The 27089-nt window shown below is 41.9% G+C and overlaps 1 protein-coding gene across 2 annotated transcripts in view; it reads left to right on the top strand.

Annotated features, from left to right (window-relative positions):
* The window catches only part of GPC4 (glypican 4), a 140725-nt gene that overhangs the window by 58617 nt on the left and 55019 nt on the right, over positions 1-27089 (top strand). For both annotated transcript variants that reach the window (XM_080652656.1, XM_080652655.1), the window contains exon 2: positions 26696-26854. In XM_080652656.1, coding sequence (XP_080508782.1) covers positions 26696-26854 — 159 coding nt within the window. The remainder of the gene's footprint in view (positions 1-26695; positions 26855-27089) is intronic.

Genomic DNA, 27089 nt, shown 5'->3' with positions numbered 1-27089 from the left:
ACTGCTTCCCTGAGTTGCTAGGGTAGATTTGTGTGCTAGGTTTCCTATATGGCCCAGTGGGTCGGCCTCCCCAGTTAACCTGAGGTGGATACTCTTGGTGCACCCCTTTGTGGACTGTGTGTACAGCCTTGTTGTAATTAAGTCTTGATTGTTGTTGGTATCACTGGGAGGAATTGACCTCCAGGCCAGTTGGCTGTAAGGATCAGCTGTGTTTATGCTGGGAGAAGTTCGGTGCTGGAGACAGCCTTATAGGATTAGACTTGCCAAATTTCAATAGCCTCTGTGCTCAGCTTGGATGGGGTGGAGTCTCAGGGCGGAGCAGACAGTCTTGGCTTCCCGTCAGCCTTGCCCTTGCGTGCACGCGTGCGCCTTCAGACCTCTGCCTTCCCCGGCTCCCGAGTCTACGCCTGAGAGTCCAGACTCGCCCCAAAAGAGCATGGGTCCCAGGCGCTCGCCTGGAACTGGGGTCCAGTGCAGTCAGGAGCCTCTGACTCCCTTCCACTAGGGAAAGCCTGTGTCAACCTCCGCAGCCTTTGTGCGCACTGGCACGCGCACGCCTTCAGACCTCTGCTTCCCCGGCTCCCGAGTCTCCGCCCGAGAGTCCAGATTCCCCCCACAAGAGCGTGGGTCCCCAGAGGCTCGCCTGGAACTGGGGTCCAGTGCAGTCAGAATTGGGGCTCAGTGCAGTCAGGATCCTCCGACTCCCTTCCACTAGGGAAAGCCTGTGGCAACCTCTGCAGCCTTTGTGCGCACTGGCACTTGTGCGCCTTCAGACCTCTGCCTTCCCCAGCTCCCGAGTCTCCGCCCGAGAGTCCAGACTCCCCCTGTAAGAGCGTGGGTCCCCAGGGGCTCGCCCGGAACTGGGGTTCAGTGCAGTCAGAACTGGGGTTCAGTGCGGTCGGGGGCTTCCTTCCCCCTCCCGCCAGAGAAAGTCAGCCAGGCTCTCAGCCGCCCTTCCTCTCTGTGCGCACAAAGACCCTTTGCCGTACCTCCAATTCTCTGTGAGCTTTTCTCTTTCCTTCTAGTTGTAGAATTTTCACTCAGCCAGCTTTCCTGTGGTTCTGGATGGTGTCCGTTCTGTCTTTTAGTTGTAGTTTTGAAATTGTTGTGCGAGGCAGCAGTTTTTAGGTGCTTACCTATGCCGCCATCTTGGTTTCTCTCCTAGAGTGAATCTTTTTTAAAAATATATATTTTATTGATATTTTACAGAGAGGAAGGGAGAGGGATAGAGAGCTAGAAACATCGATGAGAGAGAAACATCGATCAGCTGCCTCCTGCACACCCCCTACTTGGGATTTGCCCGAAACCAAGTTACACGCCCTTGACCAGAATCGAACCTGGGACCCTTCAGTCTGCAGGCGGATGCTCTATCCACTGAGCCAAACCAGTTAGGGCTAGAGTGAACCTTTTATCTTTCTGAACCTCTTCCAAGGAAGCCACAAAGAGCAGCAAAAAACAACAACGCTCTTTTCTGTTTTATTTGTGCATTTTTTCAAACTGGTTGCAGTGCTATAGGCTAAAGTATGAATTATGGTTTTGTGCCCAGTGATCAAATATTGTCAGCCTAGGGAATATCATAATACCTGAATTGTACAGAAATGTCCCAACTAGTGTAGAACAGGTGTTTTGGAATCAAGATTTATGTGTTTATTATTATGGCATGTGGTTTAATGGACTTGGAACTAGGAGACTGATTCCTGGGCTATATGGAATGCCCTTGGATAAGTCATTTAATCCATCTGTGCCTCAGGTCCCTTTTCTACTTTCTGAGGCTTAACAAGATTACAGAAATCCTCTTCTGGTGTTAAAGAAGTGAATTGCTTCCTTCTAGGAGATGTATTTACGCTCTCAGCCTTGTGTCTCACTTGCTAAAATAGGAGAGCTCATGAAGGGTTTTCTAAGTGCCTTCAGCTGCAGTCCCTGCCGTAAGCCTAATGAGATTCAGAATGTGGAGAGTTCTTGACAAGAATGTGAAACCTAAGTGTAAGTGGGAGGTAAGAAAGCCTGAACACTTGTTCCTCTTTGCTGGACCTGGCCAGCTTGGGACAATAAGGTGGGTCAGCTCCCAGCCCCAGCACAGAGTTTTAAATTGGAGCCTTGAGGTGAAGGTTTAAGTTGGGCTAGTCCGGTCCTGTAGTAAAACTTAGTTATTTGGGCACTAGTGGGTAGGTCACTTAAGTTACTTACCCATAGAATATCTCAGTTAAGATAACAGGATTATCTTGCAGAAGTTGGAAAGTGCTTCTTAAGCAATCTGGTTCAGAGAGACCATGATAGAGGGGAAAATAAAGCAAATACCAAGGATAGAATAGTAGATCCCCTGTATTTTGAAAATACCTTAGCTCATAAAGTCCAAATTTGGTATCAAGAAGTTTCTGGATCATCTCAGTATGCTTTTCATGGAGCACTCGAAGTTCATTGTAAGAGGGCTTCAAGTATGGACCTTTGTGGTAACGTGAACAGGTTGTTAGTCTTGCTGAGTTTCACTGTGTATTGGAACACTTACTTCTTAAGATTTTATTAACCTTAATCATTGCAAGTGATTTCTTCTGGATACTTTTAAATGAAAATTTTAAATAGGGAGAGACCATAATACATTCGAGCTGAAAATAGTCTGCAAGACATTCATTTTGATAGGGTAAACTGAGACCCCCAAAAGGTAAGTGCTTTGGTTGAATACAGTTTATGGAGTTGTTCCTATGGACTTCTGTCCTGCCAAGCCTTCACTGAGGGTAGGTGAGTCTGGCATTGACCATGGGATAAATGTTTGCTTTCATTCATTACTGTTTAATTCATTACTGCTTTTTCAGTCCTTCACCTTTTCAAAGAATGGGAATCATATTTTGTTTCTCAGGGTGGCAGTTTAAGTTGTCTTCTAAAGCAAAAGTCTGCAAAGGGGCCCTTTTTATTTTCTTTACACATGCCCCCCCCCCCCCCCCCGCCGTTAGCTTTGTCAGGCTTTCAGCCCTACAGACATAATGGACTGCTGGACCCCAGCTTTTAGCATTCATTGAGTAGTCTATACCAGTGGTCGGCAAACTGTGGCTCGCGAGCCACATGCGAGGGTTAGGGTTAGGGTTAGGGTTTGCGGCTTTCTTGACTAACGAGTTTGCCGACCACTGGGATAGGGGCTTAATCACAAGGAACAACAACAGCCTGTAATTCTTAGAATTGAGAGTCTAGGTCAGTGGTCGGCAAACTCATTAGTCAACAGAGCAGCAAACTGCGGCTCGCGAGCCGCATGTGGCTCGCGAGCCGCAGTTTGCCGACCACTGGTCTATACAAACCAAACCTCCCCACAGAGGTAAACAGCTTTGATCTCATAATTTGTAAAAATACTTTTTACACTCTTTGGCCTGCTACTCAATGCAGAATGTAAGAGGCGGGTTTAGAGAAGAGAAAGTACACTTCAGAAGCAATCAGACATGATCAAAGGGTTTTCCTAAGAACTTTTATGGACCTTAGTTGACTAAGAAATGAGAGGTTGGTCTACATCTGTTGCTCTGAAGGATCTTTCCAGCCCTCACATTCATCTGACAGGTCTTTGTTGAGATCAACTCAACCAGGAACTGTGGTTCTGAGGATGCACAGGTGAATAAAATAAACATGGCTTCTGGCAGAGCACCCAGTTTAGGAGCTCATTTTGGGGGCTCAGGTTTGTCAGCCCTGCCTTCCCACGGTAGGCCCCTGGGTCCCCTGAGAAACAGAATCATGGTAACATAGGATATTAAAGCTCCTATGAATGTTGGAGCCAGAGTGGAGATCAGAAGTCACTTTACAGATGTGGTCATTGAGATTCAGACAAGAGGATACTTGCCCCAAATTAGTCAGCTGCTTTGTGGCAGACTTACTTCGAGGACCAAGGTTTCTGATTTTTTTCATCATTGCTTTTATTTATTTTTTAAAAAATCTTTATTGTTGAAAGTATTACATATGTCCCCCTTTCCCCTCATTGTGTCTACTGTTGTAGTCTCACTTTTTTGTCCCAAGGGAACACTGGATTGGTGTCATCTTTGGTGACCATTTGCTGAAGGTCCATTTGGAGAAAGGTTCACCATCCTTTTATAAATCATTTTCATAATCTGTCTTAAGTGCACCAGCTCACTGAGGTTTCCCTGCCACTTTTTCTGCCCACACAGTAGTGCTTAGTGTTGGCTGCAGTGGATCACAACCTTTTGTAGTCTGAGAAAACTGTGGTGTTCTATAAGTGAGACAGTATTCAATGTTCAGAAAGTCCTTGGCAGACCTATAAATCCATAGACTTTTGGAAGTACCTCTAAGATCCACAGGTTCAGAACCACTGAACTGACTGAACCATTGAAAACATATGTGTATGCTTTTATCTAATTATAACATTTGGAGCTTTGGTCTTACAACTTTATATTATGATCTGAAATGCTTTTAAACTTGAATCATCTCAGTGCATACCTGATTCATGCTTTTATTACATACTTTGGACCTGAAATCCATGATGCTGATAAGGTCTTGAGAAGGCTACATGATAGCATGTAAACACTTGGAGAGCTGATGAATGTTCTTGTATCTAGTATTTTATCCTTTCTGTCCAGCTCTTGAGGGATTGCTTATTAACATTTCATTATTCAGTCATTTGCCATTTCTGATCTTACTGTCTAAAATGTATGCCCTCTAACCTAACATCCAGTATAAGATGTTGCTCCATATTTTTGTAGAAAAAGCCTGTGAAACAGCTGCAACTATTTAGGAAGAGTGAGTAATGCAGAAAAAGTGCATATTTGTAGGTTTTAATAGTCCTATTTTCGTTTCTACCAAAAACTAAAGAAAAAAATCATAGTCTGTAGGTTTGGAATATCTTTGAAAATAAAATCATATTACCTCTGGTTTTTATTAATTGAGGGTAAAAAAAATCTTAAGATTTTCTTGTTCTGAAGAGATCAGTGTTGTCTTCAGGATCAGAATAAAAATTGAATAATTTGTGTTATGATAGAGCTGTTCATCATATGGTCTCCTGGGAACAGAGAAGGTCAATATAGCCAGGATTGAAAATCAACAGGATCTTGAATAGGTAGCTTTGACATGGAACCTTGGCAAGATACTGTCATACTGGGATGGAAATGGAAATAGACAAGGGTGAGCTATTGGAATAATTCATACTAGACTTTGAATTCCTCGAGGGCAGAAAGTGTGTTTATTTTTTATTTTCAACACTAGATGCCCAGTGCACAAAATTCGTGCACTTGGGGGGAGTCCCTCAGCCCGGCCTGTGCCCTCTTGCAGTCCCGGAGCCCTGCAATCAATCGCCCAGTAGAGGGAGGCCCCACCTACCTGCTGTAGCACCACCAGCCAGGTAGCCTGGGCCTTCCTCTGCAGGGCGATCGATAGCAGAGCCCCCCGATCGATCACGCTGCAGAGGTTGGCCTCGGCCTCCCTCTTTGGGGCAATCGTGGAGCCCCCCCGATTGATCACCGTGCCAGCTGGTGGCCTGGGCCTCCCTCTGTGGGGTGATCATGTGGCAATGCCCCCCCCCCCCCGACCAATGGCATTGCACCTGCCTTGGCTGGCCTGGTGCCAGTGCGTGTCATAACGTGGTTCTGCTGTTCGGCTGTTCGGTTGATTTGCTTTTATTATAGACTAGTGGCCAGGTGCATGAAATTCATGCACATTAAAAGGGGATTAATTAGAGGAAATAATTTAATATTGCTATGTGCCCTTTCTCTATGATAGAAGTGTCAGAGATGGAAGAAAATTAGTAAAATGTATATGAAAACCTTCCTCCTGTCAGTGTCTGGGGCACACCACGGGACCCAGAGTCAAGTCCCTGCCCACCCACATGTGCCTCAAAATGGCGTGAGACCCAGACCTGGCTGCCCACCCCCCATTGGGCTAGATCCACACCTGGCCAGTCCCACCCTTGTCAAGCCCCAAGGGGCAGGATACATAGCCTCAGGTCCCCTGGCCTGGTGCCAGGATGGGGGGCATGGCCTGAGGTCCCCCAGCCCAGACCAGGGCAGGGGGCATGTCTTGAGGTCCCCCGTCAAACCCCGCCAGATGGGGGACATGGCCCGAGATCCCCTGTCAAGCCCCGCTGGGTGGGGGGCATGGCCTGAGGACCCCATCAAGCCCCGCCAGGCAGGGGGGGGGCGCAGCCTCAGGTCCCCCGGCCCACTGCTGGGGTGGGGGGTGCGGCCTGAGGTCCCTTGGCCTGGTGCTGGGGTGGGGGGCGTGGCCTGAGGTCCCCTGTCAAGCCCTGCCGGGTGGGGGGCATGGCCTGAGGTCCCCTGTCAAGCCCCATGGGGCGGGGGGGCGGGTGAGGGTGTAGCTTCAGGTCCCTGCTGATTGCTCATTAAGGCTCCTTATGGGAACTTTGCCTCAGCTGTGGGTGCAGCCATCTTTGTGACAAAGTGATGGTCAATTAGCATGTTCCCTCTTTATTAGATAGGATTTGGCACCATGCCTGACACATATTAGGTACCCAATAAATGTTTTTTGAGTGATTAGAAAAAGATAAGTTAACTCGTGTGGATATGGGTAAAGCAAGCATGGATAGTGGTGAAAGATTAATGAAATTGGGATAAAAAGGTGAAGTTTTAAAAATTAGGTGGAAAAAAATAAAATAAATAAAAATTAGGTGGAAACCATAGGGTTTATCTGCAGGCAGTCACTAAAACTACAAGTGAAATAGAATAAAACATTAAGGAAAAAGAAATTTGAGAAAATTGGGAAAAATTACTTATTTGACTTTGGAGCTAAAATTCTGCAGCTGTGATCAGGGAAAATTCTCTGCCCAGCAGCCTGAGTAATGAATAAAAGTAATTTTCAGAATGAAGAGAAATCAACAAACTCTGTGACTCTCCACAGAAAGGCCAATTTCTGCCTCCCACCATCTTTGACAAGAATGACATTTTACCCACCGAATTATTCTCTTAAAAATGAGTTGATAATGTTTGCATTAGTAGAATCTCTTGATAGAGAATGAGACCATCTTAAATGTCTAAGTTACTCTAGGAAGCATCTATTTTTAATTTTAGCCCTGTTAGAAGCAGTGGATATTATTAGATTTTCAGCAACATTCATATCTAGATATCTTGGGGATAATTTGTTTTCTGATCCAGAAAGTTGATTATGTATCCCTTTAACCATTTCTGAAAGTTGTAATTTGCATAAGAGTTATTAAAGGAAAGGGGGTATCTGATTTGTATTTACTGTTTTATTCCCCTTTTATAATTATGCGTGTTTATTGAAGTTCAGAATGGCCTGTCTAAATTTTAGGATGAAAACAGGAAGTAGTGACTAAATTTAAAGTGTGTTTTCTTATTTGAGGAATTAAAACCCATGTTTTGGAGTTTGTTTTGTTTTGGTCATCATTCCCAATTTAAATGTCATTGTTGTTTCTCGTGGCCAGAGCAGCTTGTGGAGACCAATAACTCATGTTAAGATTATATCTGAGGCCTGTCAGATGGAATTTTAACTCCAAAATGTTATGGGTGGGAGATTCTCAAAAAGTTCAGCATAGACATTTTGGCTTTTATTATCCAACAATTCCACATAAGAAAATGAAAACCATTTGTGGAAAAAAAAAAGGAAGCTAAATTTGGAGTTTACTAATATTTTAGTATTGTAAAGAGGCTTTCCTATCAATATTTGTATTCAGCATCCAAATTCAAACAATATAATTTAAGTATGTTCATAGCAGCATTATTCACAGTTGCCAAAAGGTAGAAAACAACCTAAATGTCCACCAACTGATGAATGGATAAACAAAATCTAGTGTATCCATCCAATGGAATGTTATACAGCCACAAAGAGGAATAGAACACTGATACAAACTGCAACATGGACGAACCTTGAAAACCTTATGCTTCATGAAAAAAAGCCAGTACAGAAAGACTACGTGTTACATGATTCCTTTTATATGAGATGTCCAGAATAGGCAAATTAATAGAGACAGAAAATAGATTAGTGGTTGTCTGGGCTGATGTGTGTAGGTGAATGGAGTGGGCTGATGTGTGTAGGTGAGGGAAGGGAGTGACAATGACTGCTGATAAGTATGAAATTTCTTTTGGGGGTGATGGAAATGTTCTGAAAGTAAGTAGTGGTGATGGTTGCACAACTCTTTTTTTTTTTCACAGCTCATTGAATATGCTAAAACCCAATGAACTATATACTTTAAATGGTCGTATTATATGGTATGTGAATTATATTCTGACTTTTTAAAAGTTGAGAAAAATGCCTGTAGGAGGGCAGGCAGTATGTCTAGCAGCATGTTGGTCTCATGAATTTCCAATTTGCAGTTCTCTAAGGGCTAATGTCAGGGTTCACCTCACTGATTAAGGGATGGAAAAATCACAAACTGGACCACAGGAAACGAGGGTTCTAATCCTGACCTAATAAGTTACTGCTGTGCTACCTTGAACAAGTTCACCCACATTTATAGGGAACTTCATCTCATCTTGTATAGACTAAGGAAATTAGATTTCAAGATCATAGGTTTTTTACAATTTAGTGGTTGGAATCTTTGTTGTTGTTAATCCTCACCCGAGGATATTTTTTCCATTGATTTTTTTTTTTTTTAGGGAGTGGAAGAGAGGGAGGTGTATTTGTGGAGGGGGGAGATATATATATATATATATATATATATATATATATAGAGAGAGAGAGAGAGAGAGAGAGAGAGAGAGAGAGAGAGAGAGAGAGAGAGAGAGAGAAACATCGATGTGAGACACATCAATTGGTTGCCTTCTTCATGCACCCCGACCAGGGCTGGGGATCGAATCTGCAACCCAGATACATTCCCTTGACTGGGAATCATACCTGAGACCCTTTGGTCCACTGGCTGATGCTCTAACTACTGAGCAATACTGGCCAGGGCTAGTGGTTGGAATCTTTAATTGCATTTGCTTTCACGCAACTTACACGGTTTATTTACATGCAACCTTATGTCAGTGTTTTCCGTTTCCAGAGAATGGAGGGGTGATGTTGGGAGGTGATGAGTGGGAAAATGGCATAATTCTTTCATAAAAAAATATTGAGGGTATTTGAGGAAGGGTGAGAGAAAAAGCTTGTCTTAGTCAGTTTGGGCTAAACTGCAAAAATACCATGGACTGGGTAGCTTAAACAACAAAATTATTTTTCTAGTTTTTTAGGCTCGAAAGTCCAAGATCAAGGTGCTGGCAGATTCCGTGTCTGGAGAGGGCCTTTGGAGCCTCTTTTATAACGACACTCATCCCATTTATGAGGATTTCAGCCTCATGACCTAATCACCTCCCAAAGGCTCCACCTTCAAATACCATCACATTGGGGATTATGTTTCAACAATGAATTTTGAGGGGACACAAACATTCAGTCTATAGCAAAGCTATATGTTTAAAGCAAACATTATTTCTTAAACCATTGGGCGAGGACATATATGTATGGTTAATTTCTATTCCTGGGTATTGACAATGACTTACCCAGGCACCCCTTGGCCTTTCTGCCATGGCATTCTCAGCACTCATGCCCTAGATTTCTGTCAGAATAGCAAACCACTACCACCATTTGTTTTACCAAAAGGAATCATCTCTGCCCCACCCCCACCCGCTTCTGCCCTTAGCCTGGCTATCCTGACTTGATTTACCTGTTTTTTATAGTGCGAGAAGCTATGCAATGGACAGGAGTTTGAGGGGGTCCAGAACCACAGCAGCACTCATTCATCACTGTGAGAGGAAACAAGGAGTTTACAAGCTTTCACTGAAAAGTCATCAGTGTGTCAGTTTTCATGAAATAAAGATTGTCTGAGCCATCACAGAGGGCTGTTTTCAGGACAGTTCTCACAGAGGATGTTTGTTCCTCTTAGAAATGCTTGCCATATTGTAAGCTTTTTATCCCTTCTTTAGCAGGGCATTACTGTGGTGCTTTTAGTGTCTGATCCTGCTAAGAAGTAGGAAATATTAAGAGGGCATTGTTCTAAAGAAATGATCTCCGAATATCATTGCTAAGCACCATCTATGACCACACATATGTCCCTTTATAAAACGTCCTGTGAGACTGGAGCAGTGATGGGTTTATATCAAAGTTCAATCTCCAAACCAAGGCCATTAAAATTGTAAAACTGCTCTTGTAGTTTCAAATGTAGAAAATTTGTATTGTGTTTGTGTTACATATATGGTACAGATATGGCATGTGACACTTGATACAATGGCATTTTTGGAATGAAAAAGTAAGCCACAGTTTTTTCCTACCTTTTCTCTGTTCATTTTCTTCATTGTTTTTGTTTCCATTATTTTATGTAATTTGTTTTTGGCTCTTTTCCTTACTCAGAATCCTATACTTTCTCTTGTTCTCTTTAGCAAGAGATGAGCAAATTTTGCATTTGGGTACTCTAATGTACAGGAGAATGAACGATATAATTTATGCAGTTTTGTTTTCCAGAAAACTTTGTTATTTTTGCCTGCAATATTGTATACAGGATTTGTCCTATTTCATTTTCCTGGAGCACTTTAAGACCAGTAATGATGCCTCTGGTGTGTGCAGTGGCTTGTTCTACGGCATGGCTTTCTCCCTGGATGTTTCATCTCTGTTTCTTTATGAAATACAAGTTGTCTTGAGAGAAATAAAGAATGGTGTGAAGCACAGTTCATAGAGTCTGTTCCCAAATGGGGAAATATGTGTTTGAAGAAATAAATAAGGCTATTTTGAGAAATAAACCTTATTTTTATGTTTAGTTAACTCTTGTCTTCCAAGTCTTCTGGGATTATTTTTGGCAACATGAATCATCTGTTTGATGTCTGTTATAAGGAAAAATATCCTTGCTCCATGGGTCAGCTCTCTGCCCAGTTGTGTCTCAGGCAAGTACACCACAATTTAGGTGGAAGGGAAATGAATGTTGTTTTTTTGGAACACAAATTCAAAGGACCTAAATGTATATAAAACAAGCTAGTTTTCCTTAATATATCACTTCGTTGATCTGTCTCTGAATACATGTAGAACTTCTGTGAAGCACTTGAATTACAACTTGTTACAACTGTTGACCTTCCACTTGTAGCTTTAAAGTAATGTTTTAGTTATCTTGCTTCATATGATAGAGAAATATTTTGAGTAAGAGATTTTTCCAGATAGTTGTCCTTTCACATAACAAGCACACTTTAAAAAATGTTCTAAACATTTCAATGGAAATATTTCTGAAATATTTATGCCCTTGCCTTATTAAACAGAAGGATAAAACCATAATTAATAAGTTAAAGAAGACACAGTGTCATCATCATGAAAATTATTTAATAAATGGTGTTCTAATGCAGTGATGTCCTTAGGGCTTTTTGAAGTATGAGGAACTATTTGCCCCTAAACTAAATGGCCCCAGACTATTCTGTTGCTGTTGCTTCGGCCTCCCTTTTTAGCTGTGACTTTTGCTGTCATTGATTTGGGTTCACTCTTTGTCCTTTTTAACCCAGGGCAGAATTGAATGTCTAGAAATTAGATGGAAGAGTTGGTAAAATATGCAACTGGAGTATTTGTGTGCAAAATAAAGGCTATGTCCCAGAAGGTGGCTCCAAAATTCTACAGTAAATTTCACAGACTTTAAATATTTCTTTCTTTTCTTTTTCTGTTAAGACCAAGGCTTCCCTTGCTTATTGGGTTGACTTGAAAGTTGAAGCAAAGTGAGCCATTGCTATATTTCTAAGGTTGCTTATTGAATAGTTAGTATATCAGGAGGCTATAAAAAGAACACTTTTAATGCCTTTCCATATATTTAAAAGAAATATTCCCATCTTTCCACACTGAACTTTATTTTCCTTTGTCTCCCCCACTTCTTTCAAATAATTACTTTGATCTTTTTATCTAATTTCTGAATTTGGTTTATCTCTTTTGTAGCTTTTAAGACATATTGCCAATACACAGTAGCATAGGTACATGATAATACTTTGTTGTGTTTTTAGCACCTCCATAAATTTTATCTTCAGGGTTCTCTTTATTCAGATGCATTTTCTCTTTGTAGTGACCACCCCACAAGCTTTGGTTTATTACATGAACATGATTTGTCTCCTTTGCCAAAATATTTGGTTTTGTCTGTTCCCCATAGGCTTCATTTTGTAAATGTGCAGTGATTTCACCTTTATTGTGAAGTTGGACAGCCTACTTGATATGGAAATGAGTTTTACTTGTTTTTACTTCCCAGGGTCCTTTCTGGAACCCTTCTTATGAATAGGAATCACATTGACAAGCACCAGTCTCTCAGGCACAGTGGCTGTTTGTAAAGACAGCCTACACATATTGGCCAAAACAATTTCACCCTTGAGTTACTTCAAAACTGACTGGTGGATACCATTTGGTCCCAATGATTTATCTACTCCTGGTTTGTTGATTAGATGCAGAGCATCATGTTTACCACTATTTGATCTAGTACCTCTGACCTGTCGACTTCAGAGTTCTCATTTGGGAATGCAAATCTTCTTAGAAGACAAAAGATTCATTCAGTCTATGGACCATCTCCTTTTTAGCCCCTTGACGGTGATTAAGTGGGTCCTTGGATGCTGTAAATGGCTTCTTCCCTTTGATAAAGCGAAAGAGCCTCTTACTCTATTGGCTTTGCAATCTCATGCAAGTTGCTCCTGCCTAATTTTCATTTTGTGTCTAACCTGCTATGCCTTCCAGCTTTTCTCTAGTCCCAGTCTGGACTAGATTTTTATTTCATTAAAGATACCTTCACTTCTTTTCATTCTGTCTTTTAGCCACACGGAAGGTTCTCTTCTCTCTCTCCAGCCCTCTCATAATCTAAGTACTTGGAAGCACTTACTCTTAGGTAACCATAGGTAAGGTGTTTTTGGTTTTTTTTTTTAACTCCCTATTTTTAAACCAGTCTCCAGGCACCTTGCATGTTGTTTACTTTTTGAAGTCTTCCCCAATAATGCCTAGTTTTATCATAGTGTCTCGCTCTAAAATAGAAAAAACAAATGTGAGGGGTTCTGAACTTTTTTTCCTCTCCTATCATTTTAAATTTAACAGTGCTCTGATCACCATTTTATACTTTTATCTAGTTACTTGGTGCCTTAAGTCATATATATACTCAGGGCCAAGGCCAAAGTATCTCCCAGGGCTCCTGTTCCTCCCTCCCTTCCTGCACAGTCCTTACCCTTCTCATAGAAACACTAGTTCAGGAAGCAGTGATTTTTCATCTCTCCAAACCTTGCCTACCCATCCTGGCAGGTAAGTATTATATTATGTTGGTGAATTCTTTTTCTCATTCATGTCTGTGAATCTTATTCACAATTATAAGGGGGTAGTGAAGGGAAATCAATGTACCGGTCTAAAACCTAGTAGAGGAAGACCTATTTGACAGAAATATTTAAGAAATGGACTATGGGGAAGTATTCACATGATGAACTGAAACAATCTGAAGTCCATATACTCTCATCAGCAACATCAAGAAATCAGCACTTAAATGCATCATAATTGTGCAGGGAGCTGGCATTGCCATCTTTGTTCTCCCTTTCTTTGATGTGGTAGAGAACAAACTCCCTTCATCTCAGAGTGGTTTGTTTTTTGTTTTTTTTTGTTTTTTTGACATACATTTATCCTCAGATATTCTAATAATTTCTGAATCATACACCTTTATTTTATAGAGCAGAGTATTCTTTCAACAAAATGATTGGCTGTTAGAAAGGAACTGATCATTTGTCAGGATTATGCAGTTGACTTAGCAGTACATACTCTGGGCACACAAACTTTTTAAGAAGGTAAGATACCTATTTAAGTAAAATAGTGTCTTATTTTAATCTTTTGAATTGTGTTCACAAGTGCAAGAATTCTAGAACACAGATTATTCCTAGTTTATATGTAGAAATATTTGGATGCTGACGCAAAGTTAATTCCTCAAAATATTAGGCTAAACTATGTGAAATTACTGAGTTGACCTTTTTTTACTTAAGATAACGAATGGCAATTTCATATGAATCAGTCTTTACTACTTTGTTTTTTATTAATCTGCAAGGTCTTAACAAAGCCATTTGTTTTGTTTTGTTATTCCTCACCCAAGGTATTTTTTTTCCCATTGATTTTTTAGAGAATGGAAGGGAGGGAGGGAGGGAGAGAGAGAGGGAGAGAGAGAGAGAGAGAGAGAGAGATGGATATGAGGCACGATTGATTGCCTCCCGCATGTGCCCCGACCAGTGCTGGGGATTGAACCTACAACCCATCAACCCATGTTCATGCCCTTGATGAGGAATCGAACATGCGACCCTTTGGTGTGTAGGCCGACGCTCTGACCACTGATGTAGGGCTTAACAGATCCATTTTAGAATGAAAGAAAGTATTCTCTAGACCAGTGGTTCTCAATCTTTCTAATGCCGCGACCCTTTAATACAGTTCCTCATGTTGTGGTGACCCCCAACCATAAAATTATTTTCGTTGCTACTTCATAACTGTAATTTTGCTACTGTTAATGAATCATAATGTCAATATCTGTGTTGATATTTGAGAACCCTTGCAAAAGGTTCTTTGAACAGGTTGAGAACCGCTGCTGTAGAGCCTAAGACCATCGAAAAACACAGATATTTACATTATGATTCATTAACAGTAACAAAATTACAGTTATAAAGTAGCAACGAAAGTAATTTTATGGTTGGGGGTCATCACAACATGAGGAACTGTATTAAAGGGTCACGGCATTAGAAAGGTTGAGAACCACTGCTCTAAGGTCTTATGTAGTTACCCACAGGAGATTGACTGCTCTCAGGGGCAATCCTAAGACTTTAGCACACTAGTGGTATAGAGAAAGGGCAAGATGCTGCTGGTGGCCAGCATTCTCCCACCCTGATCTCTGTGATGCTGCAAGCCTGGTCTGATTAGCTGTCTTAGAGATGGTCCTACCAGGGCTTTGGTCTACCAGGGTTTTGATCCACAGCTTAGTACACAGGTTCCAGAAGTACTGTTGGCCACCAAAGAAAAAACATGTTGTAGCCAATGGTGTTTCCTCTCTAAGCTACTTTTTATTTGTAGATGAATGTATAACTGAGGTATTTGGAATCATTTATTCATCCCCAGGCATTCCATTAAGGTGTGAGCCCAATGAAAATCATAAATTAGTATTTCAGCTAATCTCTCAATTGATACGACCATGCATGTGCACCTAAATCATTGACAGAAAAGTCCTTCTCCTTTGTTAGTTGTAAAACAGAAGCACCCCATCTTTTCCTACCTGTCCATAGCCTATCCTCTATGGTTCCCCAACAAATTTCCAGAGCCTTTTATTAGCATTGACTCTTGGGGTAGTATTTATTAGATCCTCAGACTTATTGAACAATTTTAGCTTAATCACCAGTATTATTCCTGTTGAGCCCTGGACCTGGATGAAGTGTTGGAAAATGTGCAAAATAGATGCAGTTGCTCTAGCTGCTCTAAAGTGTTGGTAAAGTAGGTCAAGTGTGAATTTCAGGCCACCCACTCACTTTGGTTGATATCTTACTTTAGTAAATGTTTGGTACAATTAAGATGGGATTTTATGATTGCCAGACATAAACTTTGGTTCATAATTTGCTTATTTAAACATCAATATAAAGCCCAGCTTGATTTCTACTTGGAGTGGATTTTAAAGCTGTTGCAAGCTCAATGAAATGAAGTATGGAGTTTTAAAGTAGCAACCCTAACTCTTCCAACTACACTTAACACGAAGGGTATTCTTAGAAAAATACAATGAAACTTATTTTCAAAACATATGTGTTTCTGATTGCCCTTCTCTATCTTACCTTGCAGGATCAGTGCACCTAAAAATAATTGGCAGTCTTAAGCCCACCAGAGCTATATTTTGGCAAGGTTTTAACAAAATGCTAACTAGATTCATTTCTCCTACTGATTGGTAGGTGACCTCAAGTCAGACATTTGCATAATAACTAATTTATGTGCCTTACTATTAAGGTTTAGGTCAAATGACTTTAGGCTTTCGGTGTGCATAGCGCATTTTATGCAATAATTTCACTCCTTTTTGCAAGGGGGAGGATAGATTAATGTATATGGTCTCCCACCTTCCTGATATTATTAAAAACTTTTAGAGATTTTCTTTCTTTGTTCCCATGAAGCTGAGCATTGTATATTCCTCCTGGGGTTCTTAGGTAACTTGGAGGAGCTGGAGTTCTACAACAACCTGCATTTTAGCTTACTTTGTGGCCACATTACTCTAGAAAGTGAACAGAAATTATTCTGGTAATTCTTTTTAAACTAGAGGCCCATTGCATGAAATTCGTGCACTGGGGGTGGGTGGGTGTGGTGTCCCTCAGCCCAGCCTTCACCCTCTCCAGTCGGACATCCCTCTTACAATCCGAGACTGCTGTCTCCCAATCACTTGCCTGCCTGCCTGCCTGATTGCCCCAACTGCTTCTGCCTGCCAGCCTGATCACCCCTAACCACTCCCCTGCCAGCTTGATCGATGCCTAACTGCTCCCCTGCCAGCCTGGTCGCCCCTAACTGCCCTCCCCTGCAGGCCTGGTCTCCCCCCCCCCAACTGCCGTCCCTCCCCTGCAGGCCTGGTTGGCCCCAACTGCCCTCCCCTGCAGGCCTGGTTGACCCCAACTACCCTTCCCTGCAGGCCTGGTTCCCTCCCCCGCAACTGCCCTCCTCTGCAGGCCTGGTTGCCCCTAGCTGCCCTCCTCTGCAGGCCCGGTTGCCCCTGAATACCCTCCCCTGCAGGCCTGGTTACCCCCCCAACTGCCCTCCTCTGCAGGCCTGGTCGCCCCTAAGTGCCCTCCCCTGCAGGTCTGGTCACTCTCAACTGCCCTCCCCTGCTCGTCTGATCATCCACAACTTCCCTCCCCTGCCAGCCATCTTGTGGTGGCCATCTTGTGACCACATGGGGACAGCCATCTTGTGCAATGGCGTGATGGGCAATTTGCATATTACCTCTATTATATAGGATTTTATTTATTTTATTTTAAAAATTATTTTAAAATTTATCTTTACTGTTGAAAGTAGTATAGCTGTCCCCTTTAGTTTTTGTTGTTGTTGGTTTATCCCATTGATTCCCTCCACCCCACACCCACCCCTCCCAAGCCTTAAATGGGGAACTGCATAGATGTATTTGGTAATTCTTTAGACCAATGACAAAGAATTGTTTTACTTTCATTAAAAATAAAAATAAGAAAGAGTAAAGTAGAAATCCGAGGGATTAAGAAAAACACCCCCACAATTAATAGCTTAATATAGCTTCCCAATATTAGAATTATATCTTGTATTCATATTTCTAAAAGGCTGATGAAAGTCCCCCCACATATTCCTTTTACTTTGAAAACTGCTTTTTAAAATAATCTAACTCTTCCAGGATAAAGTATTACAGAAAATGGAAGGACAGCAGAGTTTTCCTATACCTCACACCCAATTTCCCTATTATTAACATCTGACATTAGTGTGGTACATTGTCACAATGGATAAATGAATATTGATGCAATAGTATTAACTAAAGTCCATACCTTATTCTGATTTCCTTATTATTTTTTTTTACTAACAGTTTTATTGAGATACTAGAGGCCCGCTGCACGAAATTTGTGCACTGGGGGGAGGGTGTTCCCTCAGCCTGACAGATAATAAATTGAAAATCTTGCAGTCTGGGAGCCCTGTGATCAATCGCCCCAAAGAGGGAGGCCCCGCCCACCTGCCACAGTGTGGCCACCGGGTAGCCTGGGTCTCCTCTTTGGGGCTATTGATTGTAGGGCTCCATGATCGATCGCCCCAAAGAGGGAGGCCCTACCCACCCGGCTAGGGTTCCGTGATGGATTGCCCCTGCAGAGGGAGGCCTCACCACCTGCTACAGCCTGCAGGTCGATGGCCTGGGCCTCCCTCTTGGGGGCAATCGTGGAGCCCCCTGATTGATCCCCCCTGCCAGCCGGTGGCCTGGGCCTCCCTTTGTGGGCAACCAATCACATCACACCTGCCATGGCTGGCCTGGCACCAGTGGGTGTCATAGCATGGTCGTCTGGACAGTCGTTCAGTTGTTTGGCCATTTGGTCGATTTGCATATTATGCTTTTATTATTATAGATAATTCATACCCCCCAAAATTAAACCATTTAATTACAATGACTTTTAGTGTATTGTGCATCCTCACCAAAATCTCATACCTTTTATCTTTAACCATCCCCCTTTACTTCCCATTAGTCTGACTCCCACACTGCCCCCTCAGCCCTAGGAAACAATAATCCACTTCTTTCTCTATACATTGACCTGTGCTAGGCCTTTAAATAAAAGGAATCATATAATATGTGGGCTTTTGTGATTGGCTCTTTCTCTTAACATCATGTTTTTGAGATTGAGCTGTGTTGTAACCTGTATCAGAACTTTATTCTTTCTTATGGCTAACTAATATTCCATTTTACCAAATTTGTTTATCTATTCATTGTTGGACATTTGGCTATTATGAATAATGCTGCTCTCACCATTTGCATGTGTTTGTTGATTTCCGTAGTTTTCCTATAATGTCTTTTTCTGTACCCACCCAGAATAACACATTATATTTTGTCATCATGTCTGCTTAGGCTCCCCAGGCTTTGCTTCTGATGGCCCTTGGCCCTTTAGATCAATGCCTTGGCTTAGTTATCATCAGTTCACCATCACTTATGCATTCCACTCAGCAACTAATTGATGTTTTCTTTTCTGGCTATATTTACTACCCTAAAATATGTCTCCAATGAGATATGTTCCTGAAATACCTGGAAGAGAGAAGATGCTGCTCCCCTGGCCCCTCTCAGTACAAGTTGTCTCTTCATGGAGAGCCTCAGTAGCTTATGAAAGTATAATAGATTAGAGGCCCGGTGCATGAAAATTCATGCACTGGAGTCGGGGGGGTCCCTCAGCCTGGCCTGCCCCCTCTCACAGTCTGGGAGCACTCAGGGGCGGGAGGTGACCCGGCAATCAGGGGAAGGGGACACCCCATCACACCTCTGCTGCTGCCACTGCCAGCAGCTCAAGCCTCGGCTGGCCCTGGTTACTTGAGCCTCGGGTGGCCCTGGGTGGCTGGGCAGCCGCCATCCAAGGCTTGCCTGTGCCCTGGGCCAGCCCGGGGCAGCTGGGCAACCACCATCTGAGGCTTGCCTGCGCCTCGGGCGTCAGCTGGGCAACCACCATCCGAGGCTTGCCTGTGCCTCAGGCTGGCCCTGGGGGGCTGAGGGGATTGGGGGACTCCAGAGGCAGGTGCGCCGCCATCTTGTGGCTGTGGGCACTGCCACCTTTGAGTGCGGGGCAGTCAATTAGCATATTCCCTCCTTATTGGCTGCGGGCACTGCCATCTTTGAGGGCGGGGCAGTCAATTAGCATATTCCCTCCTTATTGGCTGTGGGCGCTGCCATCTTTGAGGGCGGGGCAGTCAATTAGCATATTCCCTCCTTATTGCCTGTCGGTGCCACCATCTTTGTGATGGTGTGAGGGTCAATTAGCATATTCCCTCTTTATTAGATAGGATGGTCTTCATTTCTGTCTTTGTTTTGCAATTGCAGTGTTTTACATTTTCATAATGCTTCTTTGTTTGCATAGGAAAGGCTCCAGTGGGTAAGTGACTTCCCCAAGAGCCCACAGTGAATCATGTACAGCTGGGACTCAAACCTGTATTCCCGATTCCCCAAATCAGTCTTCTCATCCCTAGGCAATCATTCGCCTTGCAGAAGGAAAGATCCAGATAGTGCTAAGTGTTTGAAAGCTTTTAAATTAACTTCTTAAAAACCCCTCCTAAAGAGCTAAGTGTTCTTCAAAACCCAGGTGAGGCACTCAGTTTCTGCCACAAAGACCAATGCAAAAATCATAGTCTCTTACAGTTGCAGTATACAAAGTGCTTTCCAGTGTGTTCTTCACAGATGTTCCTCCCTGCTGCTCTTACCCTTAGGTTGCAGTTTGTGTCTCTATTATTTACCGGAGGCATTTGCTTGCTTTATTGATGAAATCATTTGAGGTGTGTCTTACAAATCATGCTGGTGCAGGCAAGACTGGATTCTCTGCCACTGTATCCCATGAATGTTTTTGGTTCCTCCATTTAGGACTCGGGGAGAGTAATGGCTAGAGATTTACTTTATCTCCTACAGTTCCAGAAATCTGACACCTTAATGAAAACTACAAGTATTCCTTTATCACCAATCCCCTGAAAATGTGTACGAATCTGAAGGACATTTTTCCCCCCTGGCATCTAGTTGGACTGCAAAGTGAATATTCTGAGAGAGCTGTAGAAATGGTTGTAAGTTATGGTTAAAATTGTAAAGTTGATAGTAAATAAGCTGAGGGCTGGCCTGAGAACCTAACAGCATTTGCAACAATTTTTACGGGAAGGTGGGTTATGAGCAACTAAAAATTAATGGACATTAGCTGTATTCCGTTTATACATCAGAGCCAGCCTTTGATGAGACCATTAAATGAGATAAAATGACAAAGCACAGTTCCACAGATTGTTCACCACAGAGCCCTGGTAAAGGATGGAATAGATTCCACATATTCAATGCCTACTTCTTTAACCATTGATTTGAAATGCTGAAAAAAAAAAAAAAAGGAACCAATACACACTCAGCAGGATTGAGTAGGAATTTATTGTGATTATCTTTGTTTAGCTTTGAATACTCAGGCCTTGATATTAAGACTAAAGAGAAATTACATAGAGCTGGTGTGGTTGAAAAAAAGTATGGCTCTTTCGAGTGATTTTTTTTTTTAATGCCATAGAGTTAAGCTTTAAAAAGCATGCTTCATTGAATCTCATGCAAGCCTCCTAATACAGGGCTAGGGGACTGTTTTTCTTTTGAGGACCACTGACCCACAAAGAAAAAAACTAATCAAGAGCCATGTACTAAAAACAACTTTATTTAGGTGCTTCCTTAGAAAACCATAAAGCATTCAATTCACTTGCTTTTAAAATTAGAACAGGAACTCTCAACAAGTACAACCCCTTTTTTCAAAATCCTTTGGTTTCATGTTATGTTAAAAGAAGTGGGTGGAGTAGGGTAGGAAAGATCAATAAAGGTAGAATAAAAAGGGAAAACAGAAGAGCTTTAAGGAAGTAGAAGAGAGACATGGAGAGCCTACACAGCAATGGACATAGAAGCAGGGGATTGAGTTAGGGAAATATAGGAGACAAATGTTAGGTGTGGATCATAACTCACTGTTCACTTGATCTTTTGGCATAACTGGTTAATATTACCTGCTCTTCTGTGGCTCTAATGTTTAAGCCTTTCAAGTAATAATTTTTATGGAAGGTTATGTATCAGAATCACCTAGGTCCGATCAATGGCACACTTTCCACTTCTTCGTACAGCACTTCAAAACGTATGAAGAAGTGGAAAATTGGGACTCTGAATGGTTTGCCTCAAAACAAGAAAAGTTCTATTGTGATAGTATCCACAAATTACCTGAAAGTTGGGGAAAATGTGTACTTTTGATGTTTCTCTTGAAATTATCATGTTTTCTTTAGATTACAAAATCCGCATTATTAACTGGTTAACGATTAATCTGCACTATTAACCGGTCAATATTTAATCTGCGTTATTAACCAGCTAAGAGTTAATCCCCACTACTAACTGGTCAATAATTAATCCTCATTATTAACTGGTTAACAGTTAATCCACACTATGAACCAGTCAATAATTAATCTGCATTAACCGGTTAACAGTTAATCTGCATTTTTAACTGGTTAACAGTTAATCCACATTATTAATCGGTTACGAGTTAATCTGCACTATTAACTGGTTAATAATTAATCCAAATTATTAACCAGTTAATGATTAATAATGCAGATTTTGTAATCAAAGAAAACACGATAATTTCAAGAGAAACATCAAAAGTGCTTTATTCAAAGTAATGTCCATCGCTAGCTACACATTTCCCCCATTTTCCAAGTAATTTGTGGATACCGTCCCAATAGAACTTTTCTTGTTTTGAGGCAAACCATTCAGAGACCCAATTTTCCACTTCTTTGTATGTTTTGAAGTGCTGCTCAGAAAGTGCGTGTGCCATCGATCGGAACAAGTGGCAATCTGAAGGAGCAATACAACAAAATAGCATACATATCAAATCGTGTATATATATATCAACATAATAATGTGGATTTTTTTGCAATAGATGGAGATACACATATGTTGATATACTAGTATATGCGATTTGATGTGTAACTCCATCTATTGAAAAAAATCCGCATTATTAACTGGTATACTTAGTAGAAATGCAGGCGGAGTAAGAGGTGTGTTGAAGGCTATATGGGCAAAAGTGGAGTGTTGGAGTCAGCATGTTTGCACCGAGGGGTAGACAACTTTGCCAGCAGAAACATTAGCCAAGTATTTACCCTGTTGTCGTCCTTTACACAGGGCAAGCCTTTTAAACATTAGACAAATTTTTCCTGGAATGTTCTTTTCTCTAAAATGAAAGTGGGCGCCTTTTATTTTTTATTAGGTATTGCTAAAACAGCGATGTACTCCAGTGTTCAGATATAAGCAGGTCTCCATAAGTTCCTGCTAAGGGCCTTTGGTGGATATGTAAAGGGAGGGGTACATGGGCCCTGCTGGGCTCTTTATATGTGCTAGTGTAAATGGTGCTGTGTACTTTCAGCAGGTTACCAGTAAAACTTTTATTGTTGTTACCTGTTTTTGAAGATTGTCTCCTTAACGTAAAATTCCTGTGGATAAGTTTAAGCCCTTCAATGTCTAGCACCTTCTTAAATGTAGAACATTATTCTTTCCTGCTGTCTCTTAGAATTTGCTGGCTTCAGCTCATGTGTCTGTGCATGTATGCATTGGGGGTGGGAAAAGGGGTGCTTTTCCTTGGACTTAGAAACCTATTTTTATAGAATCCAATAAGTTACTCTTTAGTTTATTATATGTGTGAACCCTGCTAAGACTAGGTGAACAGATTATTTTCCAAATTCTTGAATTGTTTTACCTTGGAAATCCAATGCACTTCACAACAGAATCTTTGCAGGGGCTTGAAAATCAGCCTGTGATGAAAGTTAGCCTGTGATAACCTTAAAAAGTAGCTGCTCCCGTATTATAATTTATTTAAATAGCACTGTGTGTCTTAAGTCTTATTCTGAGCATTCCAGTTAATATTCTATGTGGAGTGTGACTGTGATATGGATTATTTAGTACAGCTGCAGCAAACACTGTAACTCAGTGGTCGGCAAACCACGGCTCGCAAGCCACATGTGAACCGCGGTTTGCCGTTCCGTTGACTAATGAGTTTGCCAACCACTGGACTAGACTAAATGTTACCATTTAGTTGGAAGCTGTGAGGATTAGGCAATTGTGGCATATTGTGTGCAAAGAGGTAAAGGGTAGTATATGACAGTGGTTGGCAAACTCATTAGTCAACAGAGCGGCAAACCGTGGCTCACGAGCCACATGTGGCTCGCGAGCCGCGGTTTGCTGACTACTGCTGTAACTAGTTGAGGTCCTTCATATTATTTTATGTATTCAGACTGTATGGGGTGAAATCCTTAATCTTGAAACCAGGAGACAACTGAATATCTCTGTTAATTATGTGTGCTAGTACCAAAGGCCTGCTGTGAACTCATTAAGTCAGTGAAGGAGGGAGTTCTGTTTTTGGTTGTAACAAAGATATTTCCAGAAAACAGCTTTAGCAACCTTTCTTCTTTCTTTTCTTTTTAAAAAAATATACTTTTTTAATTGTTATTTGAGAGAGAGAGACACGGAGGGAAGGACGAGAGAGAGAAAGAGAGATATCAGTTGCCTCCTGCCACACCCTGACCTGGGATCCAACCCACAACCTGGGTATGTGCCCTGACACCTTTTGGTGTATGGTATGACACTCTAACCAACCAATCCACATCAGCTAGGGCAACCCTTCTTTCACTAATGAGAGCTAAGATATTCTAAAACTTCACAGCTCCTTAATTCTTCTACAAAATCTACCCTCCCTCCTTTCTTGTTTGAATTATCTGTGGACCAAGGGTTTCCAAAATGCCAAAAAGACTTTCAGCAGTTCTGGATGAAGAAGTTATTTGAAGATTGTTTTCCTTACCCCCTTCCTTAAATAGTCCTTTAATGCTGTATACCCATTTTGTCTGGCAGTAAGACTCTCCACACTTTTTAATTGTCAGGAAGGAAGAATGATCAGGAGTATAACTATCTATCTATCTATCTATCTATCTATCTATCTATCTATCTATCTATCCATCCATAAAGAGGTAATATGCAAATTGTCCAGGACACCATAACATCATGACTGCTCAGGAGGAGGCTGTGCATGCAGGTGGGCTGGAGGGGACTGTGTGCGGATGGTGCAGGCCTAGAAAGAAGAGGGCCTGCCAGCTGCTGTGGCTGCGAGGAGGCCTGGAGAGAAGAGGGTCTGCCAGCCGTGGCGTGCCGGCAGTCCTGCCTCTGCACGTGAGCTGCAGAGGAAACACCTTTTCTGACTGTTCATTGGCTAAGCTTCCAGTACACCACTCGCAGTGTTCTTGGTAACTTGGGTAATAAGAACCTAAGAAGGTGATCTAGGGTTTTCCCATCTCACTCCTGGGAGAAGAAATGAAGGTCTGCTGCTGGAGGGGCTAAATGATGTCATATCCTGCCCTAGCCGGTTTTGCTCAGTGGATAGCGCCTTGGCCTGCACACCACAGGGTCCGGGTTCAATTCTGGTCAAGGGCATGTACCTAGGTTGTAAGCTCCTGTCCAGGGCCCAGGTCAGGGCTCATGCAGGAGGCAACCAATGAAAGTGTCCCTCTCACATTGATGTTTCTCTCTGTCTTTCCCTCTTTCTTCTATGCTGTCTAAAAATCAATGGAAAAATATCCTCAGGTGAGGATAAAAAAAGAAAGACATATCTTGAAAATGCCTAAAGAAAGTTGTCTTTTTTTGTGGTGAAGGGACTGGAGTCCGTGTTGATGAAAACACCTTGGCAGCTGGCAGTGGCAGCAGCAGTGAGATGATGGGGGCAGCACCTTCTCCTGATCATTTGGTCGCCTCCCGCAGGGGGAGGCCAGACTGCGGCTTAGGCACGCTCTCTGGGGAGCGGGACTAAGCTGTCAGTAGGACATCCCTGAGGGCTCCTGGACTGTGAGAGGGGGCAGGCTGGGCTGAGGGACAGCCCCTCCAGTGCACGAATTTTCATGCACCGGGCCTCTAGTATGATTATATAATACTTGTATATGTGCAGTTGATAATCCTAGTATTAGTCACATAAGTTGCCAGCTCAATTGTATCCAAAGTAGTTTCACACACATCCCCACCCCACCTCCAACCCTGAGCCATTTTGGTATCTACCTTAGTTGAAGACTTATTTCCTCTAAGCACACATAGCCAATAAACATCAAAGGCCAGCTCATGGTCTAGTTCAATTCCCATGGTTATTAGTGTTGTTAGAAAGATTTGTTATTTATTCTCCATTACTTTATTTATTGTACATGCTTACCATTGACACTTATCAAGTGTCTTCAATGTACTCATTCCTGAGTTCTTGAGATCTTGATTCTTTTCAGGTCTCATATGTCTTACATGGAACATGGACAGCAATAGCAGTGAATCCTTGTAAACATTTTTACTAGGGTATCTATACCTCACCAATTAATATTGGAGTGAATAAAGTACCTAGTGGATTTATTTTCGAGTGGCACTGTATCTCTTGGTCATTATGAAGGAGAGTATGGCTTCTTCAAAGCACAATTTTGGTCCTGTGATAAGAGGAATAATGCGTGGGTGAACTCTGGGATCTATTTTTTAAAAACCCCACAATCCTCCAAACCCTTATGGCTAAACCACAAGCAAAATGCAGTTGGATTAGTGGAAGGGGAGATACTTTGTGAGTTAAGCTGCTGTAGAGTGATGGGCCTTTGACATGTCTCTTGACCCTTAGGATTCCTTCACTACATAAAGATTACATTTATTGGAAACCATTAGTCTATACTGGAATGAGTGGCTACACAGAATCATAAGGTCAATACAATGTTTAACATCTGCACAGAAGTTGCTGGCTGAGAAAAATCTTTAAAGTAAAATCATTTAATATCACCCTTTGACTTATCATAGACTCAAATTATCCAGCGTGAATTCCCTTTGTTTCTGCTTGGCTGACGACTCCTTGAAATGCACTTATCCTGTTGCTTCCTCCAAGTATAACTATTGTTCATATATTTGTTCAGTTTTTGGTTTTTGTCACATTTTATAAATAATGCTTCATTAATGGTACCCTCTTGGAGTGTAAATTCCCAAAGCTAGAAAAACTGTCTCATTTGTGTGATTTGAGAAAAAGAATCATAAGGAATTATAAAAGAAACTTGGGTTGATATTGAATAATACTCTGTCTACTGGCCACACGGGTGTTCCTGTGATGTAGCAGACTTCCTGATTGGAAAGTTCCTTTGTCTTTTGGAGGTGGCTTTATTATTTTATTTTTCCAAGAAGGGAATAAATATTTTTGCTTTTTAAAAAATATATTTTTATTTATTTCAAAGAGGAAGGGAGAAGGAGAGAGAGATAGAAACATCAATATAGAGAGAGAATAATTGATTGGCTTCCTCCTGCACACCTCCTACTGGGGATTGAGCTCACAACCCAGGAATTGAATTGTGACCTCCTGGTTCATAGGTCAATGCTCAACCACTAAGCCACACCAGCCAGGCTAAATATTTTTGTTTTAATGAAAGCTTCCATACATAAGATGCTTAGGCCTTAGCAGCAACCTCACAGATGGAAATGAAACAGAATTTGTGTACCTAAATCAAATTCTTCTCTCTGGAACCTGATGAACGATGATGGAAATTGAGTGTCCTATACTTTATCTTTCAGGTGATCATTTGAAGATCTGTCCCCAGGGTTATACCTGCTGCTCTCAAGAGATGGAGGAGAAGTACAGCCTGCAAAGTAAAGATGAGTTCAAAAGTGTGGTCACCGAACAGTGCAATCATTTGCAAGCAGTCTTTGCTTCCCGTTATAAGAAGTTTGATGGTATGTATTGGAACTTTGATTCAAGTGAGCATTCACATTTGCTTTGTTCCAAAATTTGTTTTACACTTTTTATTCACGTCACATTTAAGAGGTGATATCTAAGTTTGTACAATTGCTTTTTCAGAGCTCTTCTGTTCTCTCAGTGTTCAAGTTTTCTCGCAAGATGTTCCTTCTTGTTGGATCCTAAGGGCAAGTTAGCCCTATAGCTTTATTGCTAGAATCCTTCTGGATGCAC

This window comes from Plecotus auritus (genome assembly GCF_963455305.1).
Source record: "Plecotus auritus genome assembly, chromosome: X".
NCBI classification, from domain to species: Eukaryota; Metazoa; Chordata; class Mammalia; order Chiroptera; family Vespertilionidae; genus Plecotus; species Plecotus auritus.
This window is presented reverse-complemented; position numbering and strand designations above follow the sequence as displayed.